The 16,279-nt window shown below is 34.8% G+C and overlaps 1 protein-coding gene across 1 annotated transcript in view; it reads left to right on the top strand.

Annotated features, from left to right (window-relative positions):
- The first annotated feature begins 368 nt into the window (after positions 1 to 368).
- The window catches only part of cnbd1 (cyclic nucleotide binding domain containing 1), a 72,953-nt gene continuing 57,042 nt past the window's right edge, over positions 369 to 16,279 (top strand). Inside the window, exons 1-4 of the mRNA XM_056451001.1 lie at positions 369 to 390; positions 510 to 573; positions 691 to 795; positions 6,638 to 6,757. Of these exons, the coding sequence (XP_056306976.1) occupies positions 369 to 390; positions 510 to 573; positions 691 to 795; positions 6,638 to 6,757 (311 nt within the window). The remainder of the gene's footprint in view (positions 391 to 509; positions 574 to 690; positions 796 to 6,637; positions 6,758 to 16,279) is intronic.

The following is a 16,279-nucleotide window of genomic DNA, read 5'->3' as shown; positions in this document are numbered from 1 at the left end:
GGGCTTCGTTCAGCAGTATTCTAAGCAAATACGAGCTGACGGGAAATATCGTGTCTAAATTTTATTTTATTTAGGTAAGTTTAATGTTCTGTTAACTTATACTGGCCCAAATGTTCTTCAAAACCGCACTAAATTTGAGATTTCGTTATTGACACGTGCCATTTCAACAGGATATTAATAATTGCACGTTTTAATTCGACAAGCTTGTTCTGTCTGTAATATGAGTTGCCTTTGCCCACAGCAACAAGCCAAACACGCTCCTCATCAAAACAATCATTTGCGCGCTCACGAGTCACCTGATATTTCTCACTGTACGGTGAACCTGCATGTTTTCATTTGCAGAAATAAATGAAGTAACCACTTCAGACATGTCCCAAGGCCGCAATACAGGTACAGAGACATTTTCACGTGTTGTACTTCTTAGTTTGTATTGCTGTTTTAATTAATTTAATATTGAGCATTTATGGCTTTTAATGATCCGTTAAATACAGCTTTTCCTGTTAACATAGCTGAGCAAAGACTCCCAGACATCGACTACACACAGCTGACACAGCTCACCCAGTTAAATGACAGGTAAAAATGACCATTAATATGGTAAATGAATGTTGTGGGTTTTCCTGAATGTTTGCTTTTGATCTTATGTTTTAATCTTTAAAACATGGTAATAAAATGTCTTGTTTTTCTTCACAGTATGAGTTCAACTGAAGAAACCCATAAAAGATTCATGAAGCTTTATGAAGGAATATTCCAGCGGCCTCAGACATCTTTACTAAAAAAACAACTCAAGTGTAGGATGTGAGTACTTTTTATGTATTTTAAATGCTTAACCAATTAGTGTTTCCACTACATATCGTATACTGTAGGCCACCAAAACAGTTTTAAACTTCCCTAAGTACGCAGCAAATATTATGAAGTCAATTATTTCCAGTTAATGTAATCTAAAATATAGTGCAACTCCTGTGTGTTTACTTCCAGCGAGCGGTTCATGATCAGTTTCAGGTAATGCCGTAATCCTCTTACCTCAAGAAGTCGTTTATTCAGCTTCAAAACTTAGTACTTAGTAAACCCCACAGCAAAGTAAACTTAGTAATGCTCAGAGTTAAATTAAAAGCAGTTGACATAGAAGCTAGTTAGAGTGTAATGTAATCTAATTACAACCTACTTTTCAAACAATGCTACTCGAGCTATTTGAGATTTGTTATGTTTGTAATGCTACTTAATAGGGTTGCACAATTTTGGGAAAATCTGTTAAATATTTTTTTTAAATATTTTTTCCACATTTTTCAAGTGCCTTGGACTGACTTTTGCCATTTAAAATAACATGGTCTTCATTTTATAAATCATTCAAAAATATTTACTTTTATTAAAACTTACAATTAGTAATAACAGTGTCTAAATGCTTTAAACTTCTAAAATTCTCACAATCAAATGGCTTAAATTCTAAGTTCATGAGTTCTCATTGTGTGACTGATATATAATCAACTATAATCCTGAATTAACATTGCACATCCTGCGGAGTGACTATTGTGGATGTGCACATTGCAATATCTATGGTGAAATGAAATATTGTGCTGCCCTATTACTTAACCCTAATAAAACTTAACAATCAGTGCACAGAAAGTATTAGTTATATAATGGATGGATAATATTTTCTGATTTTGATTTTTCAGGTAACATCATAATATCTCTCAGCTACAGTAAATACTGTGATGCAAACATTTGGGGTCTATAAGAAAAAAGTATTAAAAAGTCTCAATTAGCTCTTGGTAAAAATAAAATTCCATTCAAAATACAATTCCTGTTAAATAATAATAAAAAAATAATAACTTTGCACAATAAAAAAGGTAGAAATACTTAGGAAAAACATAACTTTCCAGTGTTTCTTTTTTGTTGCAATAAAAGATATTTCCATTATATAGTGGTTTGGATCTTAAGACTTTTTAGATTTTAAAGAAATTAAAATGTAATGAAGTTATTTATAGTGGTATAATCTAGTAGTGTGCATCACCTTAAGCTGTTTTTAGTGGTACTGATATAACTTTGTGATTCATTGACATTTACATTATGAAAAATTACTGATGTCATGTCTTTTAATTCCTTTAGTATATTTAGGGTATCCACGGGGTCTATAAAAGTCTTAAAAAGTCTTAAATTCACTGAAATATTGTGTTGTATGTCTTACATAATTTTAAACAAGTCTTAATTTTCCTCTGTAAAGTAAAGCTACCCAATTGGCCCGATCCATCTAATCCCCAACAATCCATGTTAATAAAATCAAGGAAAGAAAACTAAAAACAAGTACACAGTTACACAGTTCCTCATGATAATAACCGAGTAATTTATCCCTATACGTTATCTTCCATTTATACAAAAACTATTTACAGAAGTAAGGGGGAGTAGACATAATATAATTAGAGATTAGGTTGAATAGAAGTTACACTCAATCCATTTGGACCAAAAACAAAATCATTAGGGTTTAGTCCTGTATAAGTCTAAAATTTTATTCATAATGGTCTTAAAAGGGTTTTAAAAAGTATTTAATTTAACTTGATAAAACCTGCAGAAACCCTGATATTGTTTTTTTCTTTAAAACATCTTGAATTTAAAATAAAACATGGAGAAAACTGTGTTAGACTTTTAAAATATTTTTCAAAGAAGTCTCACAGAGGCAGAATTGTATTGAACTAAAAATGCAGAAAAAAATTAATAATGTTATGAAGTATTATTTCAGCTAAAAATAACTGATTTATATATTAATGGATTTTTATAATGCAATTCATTTGTGATCCTTCTGAAATTCCGATTTTTCTTATTTCTCATTATTTGAGCTGCTTTAATAAATAGAAAGCTCAAAAGAACTGATAAATGTCTTTACTAATTCTGCATAAATCTAAAACTTTTTCACTGAACCTAACCTTCTGTAAACAGCAGTATACACTTGCCGGCCACTTTATTAGATATATCTGTTTGCGCAAATTTCTAATTAGCCAATCACATGGCAGCAACTCAACGCATTTAGGCATGTAGACATGATCAAAACGATCGGCTGCAGGGGAAGAAAGGGGCTGAATCTGGAAGAAAGGTGATTTAAGTGACTTTAAACTGGCATGGTTGTTGGTTCCAGACGGACTGGTCGGAGTATTTCAGAAACTGCTGATCGACTGGGATTTTCACGCACAACCATCTCTAGGGTTTACAGAAAAGGGTCAGAAAAAGAGAAAATATCCAGTGAGTGGCAGTTCTGTGTGCGCAAATGCCTTGTTGATGTCAGAGGTCAGAGGAGAATGGCCAGTTCCAGCTAATAGAAAGGCAACAGTAACTCAAATAACCACTCGTTACAACCGAGGTATGCAGAAGAGCATCTCTGAATGTTCAACACATCCAGCCTTGAGGCGGATGGGCTACAGCAGCAGAAGACCACATCGGCTGCCACACCTGTCAGCTAAGAACAGGAAACTGAGGCTACAATTCACACAGGCTCACCAAAATTGGACAATAGAAGATTGGAAACGTTGCCTGGTCTGATGAGTCTTGATATCTGCTGCGACATTTGGATGGTAGGGTCAGAGTTGGCATCAACAACATGAAAGCGTGGATCCATCCTGCCTTGTGTCAATGGTTCAGGCTGGTGGTTGTGGTGGTGTAATGGTGTGGGGGATATTTTCAAAGCACACTTTGGGCCCATTAGTACTAATTGAGCATTGTGTCAACACCACAGCCTACCTGAGTATTGTTGCGGACCATGTCCATCCCTTTATGACCACAGTGTCAGAAGGCAAAATGGGGTCTAATGGGGTCCTAGTAAGGTGTACCTAATAAAGTGGCTGGTGAGTGTATATTGAAATTAAACTCGCAGAAACTTTCAGCTGACATCAATATTCACTTTTAATTCTATTTTTGCCTTTGGGAATGAATAAAAAAGCATTTTATTGACAAGAGTGTGCATGAGCAGTTTTAGCCCCTGCGTCAAACCTGCGTCAAAGTGGCTATTCTTAAAAATCGGCCTTTTTGGAAAGTTGCATCTTCTCAAGCGAAAGTCACAAACAGGAAGTTTTTCTTCTTAAAGACACGTGGGCCGCACCCCTGCAGAGGCGTGACGCAGGAACTGAGGAGCTGTCAGTCATTTCAGTCCCACTCTGAGATGTTCTGAGTAATGTTTACAGCCTGCTGGAGCAGCAAAAATGAATGTTCTTGTGGGTAGTGACATATGAGTCATGGCTCTAATTGGCTGGAATATAGATCTGCTCCCGGTTGGAATCAGACGTCTTGAATAGAGCTCACAAAGAAGGGTTATTTAAGGATTGGTTAAAATGAAAAATGGCAAGTGATTATCTTGTAAATCAACTTTAGGACTGTGGTTAAGTTCTGACTGAAAGCGCTGCTTAATGTGTATGCCAGTTTTTAGTTGCGCTATTAATCTGGAGTTGGGAGACTCCTACTTATTCTTTATTATTACTTTTACACATTTTGAATAGCATTAAAGTCATTAACCCTTTAAATTGGATTCTGAGAATTGTTTTGGCCAGTTCCTTTGGTTACATTGTGTTGCTGATATCCTGTATAAATCTAAAGGGCTAAAGTGTGATGTCAGTGAAATTATGTTGAAATATTATCTTGTCTTTGCAGATTCAACTGCACAAAGATTATATCCATATTATTCATAGACATAGAATGTAAAGCATTAAGGCAAGGAGATGTTTTTTTGCTAATTAGATTTAATTTTATTTCAGCTAACAGTACATTTAGATTTATAGTTAGAATTTGAGTAACTTAAGACCTAATTGTTTTAGATGTTTTATTAAAATCTAAATGTTTTATTTTCACATTACACTATATATATATATGACGTTCTTGCTGTGGGGCAACAGTGCTAGCCACTGGGCTGCCGTGCCGCCTGTCTAGGAAAGGAGGAGGAGTAGGGGAGGAAGGGGGGATTCTTCAAAACAAAGATGACTATGGTATGGAACTTAGATTATTTAGGAACCGTCTGATTGCTGAATCATAAATTGAATAATGTGGGACCAGCCATGAGCAATCATAAGCACTTGATCATCTCAAAATAAGTTTATATATAAACTTGACATCTATGTATATATATAGTGAGCTATGTTTACAATTTTGTGATATAAAAGTCAACATACATGATTCAGCATGATTCAACACACAAGCAATGTTCCTTGTGAGCATTTTTTCTAGTCCTGTAAAAAAAACTAGCCTAGAGTACTATTTGCTGTTAAAAAACTAGACGAGAACAAGCCTGGAGCACCATCTGGTGTTAAAAACTAGCCTAGAGCTATTTTCTGTTAAAAATTAGCTAGGAACTAGCCTAGAGCACCATGTGCTGTTAAATCTAGCCCAGAACAAGGTTAGAGCACCCTCTGCTGTTAAAAACTAGCCTATCTACTGTTAAAAACTAGTCTAGAGCACATCTGCTCTTAAAAACTAGCCTATCTGCTGTTAAAAACTAGCCTAAAATGCCATCTGCTGTTAAAAATAGCATATCTGCTGTGAAATGCTAGCCTAAAATGCCATCTGCTGTTAAAATAGATTGCCACCTGCTGGTAAAAACTACCCTAGAGCGTCATCTTCTCTTAAAAACTAGTATAGAGCACCATTTGATGTTAAAAACTAGCCTAAATGTCATCGGCTGTAACAAAAATAGCCTCAGACTAGCCTGGAGTGCCATTTGATGTTAAAGACTAGCCTAGAACCAAGGACGTAGCAACCGGGGGGATGGGGGATACGTTCCCCTCACTTTTAGAGACAAATCATTTAGAAGCAGGTGATTAAAAATGTGAACATTTGAATTTCATACAGCTGTCCCCCCCACTTTTAAAATGTTCACTACACCCCTGCCTAGAACTAGCATAAAGCTTTATCTGTGGTTAAAAACTAACCTAGAACTAGCATAGATCACCACGTGCTGTTAAAAAAACTAGCTTAGAGCCTCATCTGCTGTTAAAAACTAGTCTAGAGCACATCTGCTCTTAAAAACTAGCTTATCCCCTGTTAAAAACTAGTCTAGAGAGCATCTTGTGTTAAACTAGCCTAAAACACCATCTGCTTTTAAAAACTAACCTAGAACTAGCCTAGATTACCACCAGCTGTTAAAAACCCAGCCTAGAGCATGGTCTACTGTTAAAACTAGTCTAGAGCACCATCTACTGTAAAAAAAATAGCCTAAAACGCCATTTTCTGTTAAAAACTAACCTAGAACTAGCCTAGAGCACTATCTACTGTAAAAAAATAGTCTAGAACTAGCCTAGGTTGCCAACTGCTGTTAAAAAAACTAGCCTATAACATTATTTTCTGTTAAAAACTAGTCTAAAGCACCCCCTGCTGTTAAAAACTAGTCTAGAGTGTCATCTGCCTCCTAAATTCCCATCTACAATTGATTCTGAGCTTATTAATGCATTTGGAAAATCCCAAAATCCATTTCTCTAACAATTTTTTTCACCATAGCTCTTACAGATACTCTGTTTTGATGTGAGCAATGCCTACAGTCGCTTACAATAAACAATCTCTTTTTTTATACTATGTACTATGCTATATTTCATTATGAATATAATCTCAAATTGGCAAATGATGGATATAAACTTTACGAGCATAATCTGATCTTCTCCATTCCTGTTGGCAGGCATCCTCCAGTGAAGCCGAGCATCTATGAAGCCGTCCAGGAGGTCAGCAGACATCAGCCACATGGAAAACTGGCTCAGGAATCACTCATGAATCAAGCCATCAAAGCCCTTAAGAAACTGTGAGTATGACTAAGGGCTTTTTGTGGGTAGTTTAAAGGCCCTCTGGGTGTATTGATGATACGAATGACTGATATAAAACGCAAGTTTATATGTAGTTTATATGGTTTTATCAAGCCTGATTTGAAGTCTGTAAAGAAAGCCATGGATAACCTCAACCTCATCAAAAGCGTATTTAAATATTTTCTTTCTTATTATTTCAATGCAATCCTGGAGTGTCAAGCCTGATTTGAAGTCTGTAAAGAAACTTAACATCAAAAGCACATTGCGATATTTTCTGTCTTATTATTTAAATACAAAACAATGGTAAAGTGTCATGGTAGTATATGTTATAGTACATTTTAAAGCTTATATTGATTTAAAATTAAAGAACAATTTTTAATTAAAACTGTTTAGATAGAACAGCTGATTTGAAGCTGCTGAGGTGAATATCATAAAGTGTGTTTACTATAAATGAGCAATTTTTTTTTCTTCTGCACTTCTTCATACAAAAAAATCTAAATTTCAGAATGCAAAACTTAATATATAGATTTATTTTGCATAATAATAATCATCATTCATTCATTCATTCATTCATTCATTCATTTTCTTTTCAGTCTAGTCCCTTTATTAATATGGGGTTGCCACAACGGAATGAACTTATCCAACTTATCCAGCCTATGTTTTATGCTGCAGATGCCCTTTCAGCTGCAACCCATCATTGGGAAACACCCATACACACTCATTAATACACATACACTACGGACAATTTTAGCTCACCCGATTCACCTAGTGCTTGTCTTTGGACTTGTGGGGGAAACCGGAGCATCAATAATAATGACTTATCTCGATATATATATATATATATATATATATATATATATATATATATATATATATATATATATATAATATAAAATATATATATATTTTTTTTTTTTTGAGAAAAGTCATTATTTTTGTTGTTTCGATTTACTATAACGTCGTTATTGACTTAATATCTGACGAATATAACAAAATATTGACGAAATAACAACCTGATATCTCAAAAAAATGACATAGTATCTCAAAATAAGTACTTAATATTTCAAAGTAACAACTTAACTTCTAAAAATAATGAGATGTTATGTCGCTAACGACTTAATATCTCAAAATAACAACTTAATATCTCAAAATAACAACTTAATATCTCAAAATAATGACTTAATGTCTTAAAATAATGACTCAATATCTTAGAGTAACAACTTAACATCTCAAAATCATGAGATTTTTATGCCACTAACGACTTATCTTACAATAATGACTTAATATTTCGTCTTAATACAAATTTGTAACTACTTAATATCTAGAAATAATGACTTAATATGTTGAAATAATGACTTAAGGTCTTAAAATAATGACTTAATATCTCGTCTTAATACAAATTCGTAACTACTTAATATCTATGAATAATGACTTAAAATCTTGAAAAAATGACTTAAAATCTTGAAAAAATGACTTAATATCTTGAAGTAATGACTTAATATCTCAAAATAACATCTTCATATCTCAAAATAATGACTTAATATCTCGAAGTAACAACTTTATATCTTGAAATAACAACTTATGTCGAAATAAAGAAATATTGTTTTAATAATGGCTTAATATTCGAAATGATGAAAAAATATGTTGTGATAACGTAATTATTACTTTCCTCTTCCACACTACCAAGCTTTCTTTTTTTCACCGTGCTGTTTTGGGCTTCCATATTTGTCCAGTAAATTGCCTAATGAACCTAATTAACCTAGTTAAGTCTTTAAATTGCGCTTTAAGCTGAATACTTGTGTCTTGCTAAATAATTATTAAAATATTATGCACTGTCATGGCAAAGACAAAAGAAATTAGTTATTAAAATGTTTTAATTTTAAAATATTTAAACCTCTCCCTAAGTAAATGAAAGATGACTGGAAGGCTAATAATTTTACCCTATACAATTGTACAGGAGTACAAATAAGAATCTGCCTGTCGATTGCATGCATTCACCCTAAAACCAATTTATTTTTATTATGATTAGACAGACACCATTTTATGAGTTGTATTCAGACTGCAGAAGTGTTTCCATCCACCAACAGAGGGCAGTGTAGCACTTTTAGCAGGCTGACAAACCATCATGACTTAGGCCACATGCAACCCAGAATTCACATTTTAAAAGACAAAGTTTTAATTAGTTTTACTATTGGAAAATTAAAATCATAGCTCTCATAAAAAATAGACAAAGACATTTTTTCGGGAATTTACTGTTGAATGACATCTGGTAACACTTCATTAAGAACATAATAGAGGATGGGACTAATCTCCTGCCCTCTCTGCCATTATCTTACAGCGTTATCTTAATTCATATCGATATGGCCTGTTTTACTTTCCTGCTGTCACTGTTCATTACTGTGCGAATATCTTTGTGTGGGAGAGCGAGAGAACAGGGAACAGTATTGCTTTTCTTTGCTCCCAGTATCGAGCATCACAGGATTGTGGGATTGGAGTCTCCAAGTAGTTCTTTCTCTTGCTTATGCTTTGCTTGTAGGTGTTTGGATAACATTCCTTGTAATGCAATCTGCTCTATTCATCCACCGAACTTCCTAGGGATAATAATCTGTTTTTTTATTGGTGGTTTTTGAGCTTTGTAGGACAGAGAGACGCCAGAGACGCAGGAAAGAGAATATGGAGATGTTTCAGTGAAGGATCAGAGCATTGTTGGTGTGAAAAATTAATATGAACTAGATTTTGATGTGTTCCAGAGAGAAAGCCTATGCTGTTCACTATATATTGCTTAGATTTCTCTTTTAAAGTGCATAACTGTTCTAAAGTTTGAGGTTTATTTTTTAAACTTTCAAAAGAAGTCTTTTATGCAAAACAGCATGACTTAAAGGTAATTTTATGTAATAAAATATACAGTTGGGGTGACACAGTGGCTCAGTGGTTAGCACTGTTGCCTCACTGCAAGAAGGTCGCTGGTTCGAGTCCTGACTGGACCAGTTGCCATTTTTGTGTAGAGTTTGCATGTTCTCCACATGTTGGCGTGGGTTTGCTCCAGGTGCTCCGGTTTCCCCCACAGTCCAAAGACATGCAGTACAGGTGAATTGAATAAACCAAATTGGCCATAGTGTATGAGTTTGTGTGTGTGAATGTGAGAGTGTATTGGTGTTTCGCAGTACTGAGTTGCATCCACTGCATAAAACATATGCCGGATAAGTTAGTGGTTCATTCTGCTGTGTCGACACCTGATGAATTAAGGGACTAAGCTGAAGGAAAATGAATGAATGATATACAGTTAATTTACTTTAATACAGCAAAATTAATAGTTCAGATATTTCCCAAGCACTGTTTAAGGGAGAGAAGTTTATTTCAATACATTTTTAAACATAATAATTTGAATTAATAATTGCTAATAACTCATTTCTTTTATCTTTGCCATGGTTTAGATACAGAATATTTTTGCTAGTTATTTTACAAGATAGTAGTTTACTGCTTAAAGTGCAGTTTAAAGGCTTAACTAGGTTAAGTTTGGCTAATAAGGCAAGTCATTGGACAACAGTGGTTCAATTTGTAGCCACCTGAAAAAAGCAGCTAATAATATTGGCTCTAAAAATATTTTGTGTTTTTATTTTATCCAAATTAGAAGAAATAATACTTCTAGAATAAAAATAGCAAATATTGTGAGAAATTCCTTGCTCTGTTAAACATCCCTTGGGAAATATTTGAAAAAGAACTCAAATAATGATTTAGCCTAACTATGCACATAGTTATTTTCTTAACACTTGTAAGACAACAGGTTTCCCAGTTTTCTTTTAAAAGTAAATACATTGCTTTCAAAATCAACAGTTTTAACCGCTTTTTAAAGTAAAGTCATTTAAACACTTATAATATAAGTGTTATTACAATATAGGGCTTCATTTATTTGTAAATCTTTTTGGAACAGGGAAAAAGTCACTTTTAAACAGGTTAATGTGCCAAAGTTTAAAGGTGCTGTATGTAAGTTTTTGACTTTTCTAAAGCATAGAAATGCCATTAATATGTTTGCAGATATTTAAAAACATGCTAAGTGAACATTCTTGTTTATATGAAAAACAATGCTGAAGTCAGATATTCTGCTTTGAAAATTTCTGTTACGTGCCGGAACGCCGGCATTGTTTTGGTCCCTTTAACCCCCACAATGCCACTTTGGCCAATTATATTTCAGCACCTCTGGTTGCCTTGGTGGAAAACCGCGTATTTCATTCATTCATTCAGAAAGGCTCTCAAAGCATTCGTCTGTAACCGAAAATGTGACCTCCGGTGGACAGCAACAGACTCCGAAATAAGACGCAGATTCAGAGTTCCACATGAGGTGGTTATTAGTTAGCAAATAATATAAATATTCCGAATGTAAACATTGTGAACAGCTACGTGATGAGATTTGCAGTGATAAGCAAATGGGCTGTTTGCACCAGACGAAACATGACAGAAATTTAAATACAGCCATTCGGAAGCACAAAATAGTGCACTTACTGCACTCCAATGAAATGGTAAGGTTTATAATATAATTAATACATATTAAACCTCTTTAACATTATTCAATTATTATATGTTGGTTTGCATTGTTTTACAATTCTAAAGTTCAATTTCAAGCGGTTTATTTTATTTTCAAGATCTGAAGTAAACTATCTGCTGCTGCTTTCAGTAGTATGGCAATAAATGTCATGTAAAATGGCATTCAAACTCACATTATTAGCATTTAACACTGAATAAAGCACATGAGGTGTACCTGAGGTGATCATTGTCAGTTTTCTGCTGTTCAGCTGCAACAAATAGAAGCCATTCGAGGTGTTGGTTAGGACAAAAACTCCTTTTAATATGAAAAAAATCGTCCTTCTATTGCATGCCGTTGCTTTTATTTAGTACATGGTTTAAATCAGCCTTTAAGCAGGTCGCACACCAGAAGCGCCGGTAGCGCCACGCAGCGGCATACATTTCAGAATTCTAAACATAGGTTTCTATCAGGGTACACACACCGGCGCCGCAAGTCGGCGGCTGTCCATGGCCCCAGCCACAACTCAGGACACTGTTCATTTCTCTGCCGTGCCACAGAGTGCCATCTGATTTGTTTCATATTAAATATCATGCGAATGTCCGTGTCTGGTGTGTGATACTTTTAACTGTCATGTGCGCGCTGTGTCGACCTGCTTTAGGCTTGACAGTCAGGCACACTGTTGTTGGTGTCATCAATCTGGCAATCTGCGCTTGCATTTGTTTTGAACCAGGTGTACAATACCTAGTTCAACCACTGGGTATCAAACTTACATACTGCACATTTAATACTACACATTGCTTTCAAAATCAATGACTTTACTCTCTTTTTTTAAAGTCATCTAAACACTTTTTACAATATAGTGCTTCATATTTTTAGAAATATTTTAAAACGATGTCACAGAAGTGTCTTTTTGATCAGGTTAATATACTAAACTTTAATACTGCACACAATGATATTTTAAAACCCCTAAGAAATAATAAGCATCACCATCCTATGGGACAATCTTATACTGGTGCACCATAGTAGAGCATAATCAGCGTGCATACTGAGCACTCAGCGTGTGATAGATGGACTGTGCCTTAGGCGGAGTGTATGGAGGCAGATGGCAAAGCGTTTCTCCTGGATGGCTTCACTACTTTGATGTGCTTTGCATGCTTAGGTATAACAAGAGAACATTCATGCTTAAATGTGCCATATTACAACTGAGAGCATGGATCACACACAGAGAGCATGGGCGGCTGGAAGTAAAACTTCCTGTGATGCCCGTTTTGCATTGTAGTGACATCACCTGTGGGGTTTTGCGATACCCTTGTAGACGGTTCTTAATGCTTTTTCACGTCTATATGTGTTTTTTTCTCCCCCAGCTCAGTGTCTAGATATCTGGGTCGTGTGTGCCAATTGCTATCGGGGGAATGTGTTTGAAAGATGTGAGCTGGATAAGAGAAATAGGTCACGATTTTTTATTCGATTTGGGAGACTGGATCGTCTCGTCCCTGTGAGGTTCCGCCTTGTGACATTCAGCGAACAGTATTGTGAAAGAATCTGCAAATGAGATTAGAAAGGGTAAAAAATCACAAGCCCACAGCGATAGACACTCGACGGTTCCACTGGAATCATGATCAAAATGATGAATGAGGACCCAAGGGCTTGTTTAAAAGTTAAATAAAATCACTGATTTGGTTTAAAGTCAACATAAAATCCAAATTTACTCTCATTTGCTTTTCTTTAAAAGCACATTGCTGGTCTGATTGTGCGTGGTTCTTTAGTGTGTGTTATTTTTTAATGGAAAAAAGTCCTTGTCTTCCTGTCAGAAGGCAATAACTTGCTTTGATTTTGAATGATATGCTCTTGTGTTTCAACAACACTCCCATTTGATGGCCACGGTCCAGTTCATTCCAGATGGATAAAATCAAGGCCTCCCATTAAATTTACAGTTTGATATCATAGTTGTAATTACAGCATTTGGGCCCAAAGAGCCCAAAAGGAAGTATTTGGCAGTTTTTTATTTATTTCACTTTCTTTTGTAGATTATCCATCCATCTATCCATCCATCTTTTTTCCTTCCTTCCTTCCTTCCATCCTTCCTTCCTTCCTTCCATCCATCCATCCATCTATCCATCCATCCATCCATCCATCCAATCAATGTTCTTCTGTTGTTCTGTCTGTTACCATTGTACCATTTTTCTTTTTAGCTTTTAATGTGTTGTTCTGTCATTCAGTCTATTGTTCTATTATTTTATTAGTCTGTCCATGTCTGTCATCTGTTGTCCTATAATTTTGTTCTTCATTTTATCATGTTATTATTATCCATCTGTCGATCTTATCCATCATTCTGTATATTGTTCCATCTGTTTTTCCAACAATCTGTCTATATCTATATATTTTTTATTCCATACATACATTTATGCGTTTTTATGCTGCCTCCATTCATGCATCCTGAAGACTTTGGTTGCCTTCGTTATGGTGTCATGAGCCAATAAAGCGTTGCCATTGTATAATTTGCTGTTAGTTCCAGAGTGATTAGTCACTTGACATTTGTGGCTCAGTTAATTGATTCAAAAACATAAATGTACAACTGATCAGAAATGGTACATTTCAAAATATTTCAGGGTGTGAGCGTGCTGACGGTGTGTTTTCTTCATTATAAATCATCTTGAATGTTGAATATACTCAGAAATGTGTCAGAAAATTGCAGTTTTAGTTAAAAATAGCACTCAAAAATAATCTCCTATTTTTATCCACATTTTGGAATATCGCATAAAATGCTTGATGGATTGAATGTATATCCATCCATCCATCCATCCATCCATCCATCCATCCATATTATGACAACTTGTTCAGCCATTTTGCATTTAAATACTTAAGCTATGAACAAACAATTAAATGTTGTGGGGGTGAGACTATTCAACAGAGACCAAAGTAAAATATTTTAATCAAAATGACAACATGACACTTTACTTCTTTACTTTCGTGGATAAGGAAACGTTGTTGAACGCATTCCATTGAAGACTCTATTAGCCTACATTAGCCTACACTCCTTTAGCCTGCATATTTAATTTAGTTTGTTAGGTGCAAAGATTTGTTTTAAAACTATTTCTAAATTCAGTTTTCATTTCCAGCACACAAATAAATGAACAACAATAACGAAGAGTGCTCAAAAAACTGTCCAAACGCACATTCTATTCTTATGGTGATGCAGACGTCTCCAAAAGTGTGTATTAAGCAATGTGTATGTGTTTAGACTCGCATGGGCACACAACTAACGTGCTTGGCGCTGGACTTTGGACCAGCTTTCAGTTTGTCAGTGGCGCAGTCTATTTCAGTTCCAGTTATATATATATATATATATATATATATATATATATATATATATATATATATATATATATATATATATATATATATATATATATATATATATATATATATATAAATAAATAAACATAGTAAACACAGCAAATAGTATTATAATAATAGTATAATAATAATAATTAAATACAAATAAAATAATATCAGAATAATATAAATAATCAGAATAATAAATCAGCTTTCTCTTTCTCTCTTGTTACCATTAGGTCAATAAGAATAAATATAAGTGTGTGTGTGTATCTGTGCAGTGTGTATATACAGTATGTATGTGTATGCAGAGTGTATATACAATATGGATGTTTGTGCGTGTATGTATTTATCACACAAACATAGTCTGTATGTGTATATATTTATATATATATTTGTATATATATATATATATATATATGCATACATACACACTGTTTGTGTGATTAAAAAATCATATATATATATATATATATATATATATATATATATATATATATGATTTTTTAAATTAACATTATTTTGAAAAATTACATTAACATTTTAAATAATAAGTGGTATCGATATCAATATTGTAAAAATTTTAACAAAAAGTATCGCATAAAATAATTGTGGTATCGCCCACACCTAATTATATGTCTTGAGCGTCAGATTATTATATAAGAAAAGACTCAATCAGCTTCTCCTCCCAGAGCAAATTTAGTTTTCTTTTTGATATTTGCTACCAGTTTATCAAGAAGTGATGATTTTGTTTTCTTTGACTCATTAGATGGAAACCCTCCTTGATTCTCAAATCATTTATGTTGCATTACAGTTTTGTGCATAAATTTAATTCACATCTTTGGATGGAAACACAGCTACTGTGATTTATCAGTGCATTTTAAACCCATGCGAAGATTAGCTTGTTCTCTAAAGGTCATCCGGAGACCTGGTGAGTGAGTGCGTGTGTGTGTGTATGTATGTGTGTGCATTCACTAATCTATATGGGTTTGTTGTCTACATGTCTTTACATCTGCTCTTGTCATGAAGCCAGTTTTCCCCATCCATGGTCTCATGGGGAGCTGGACCAACTGTGCTGGCACACACACACACACACACACTCACACACACACACACATGCTTCCTGCTCTTGCACACTGTTCCCGTGAGAGCTTGTCTCTCTGCCAGTTTTGGAGGCAGGAAGTGTAGCTCCACGTCCATGAGGCCATTGTAGCCGTCAGAGCAGGGCAGGGATTGTGGGGAGAGGACCAGCGGAAGACTTTCTGCTTATTTAATGAAGGAAGCCAGTCAGCACAACCTGCTTTGTGTGCACTTTCTGACTGTATTTTTGTTATAGTTCATGTATTTATTTTGCTCCGTGTTTGAGGGCTCTCTGACCCCTCCTCTAGACTTCACCCTTTCCCACAATCCTCCTCCTGTGTTTCCTGGGGATGTGTGCTGGACGGAGAAACACACTTTGACCCAGAGACTTTTTTGTGTGTTACCTGAAACTCTAATCTGGAGAAATGTGAGCTAATATGAGCTTTCCCCATTTTGGAGAACAGCATGTAAAGCTATGGGGGGAAAAATTCAAAAGACCACTTGAAAAGTCCTGTTTTTGTGGATGTATTGCACTTAGTGTTTGAATGTAATGTTTACTATTTGTATCACTCTATAATCAGAA

Source organism: Danio aesculapii, chromosome 24 (assembly GCF_903798145.1).
Source record: "Danio aesculapii chromosome 24, fDanAes4.1, whole genome shotgun sequence".
Lineage (NCBI taxonomy): Eukaryota > Metazoa > Chordata > Actinopteri > Cypriniformes > Danionidae > Danio > Danio aesculapii.
This window is presented reverse-complemented; position numbering and strand designations above follow the sequence as displayed.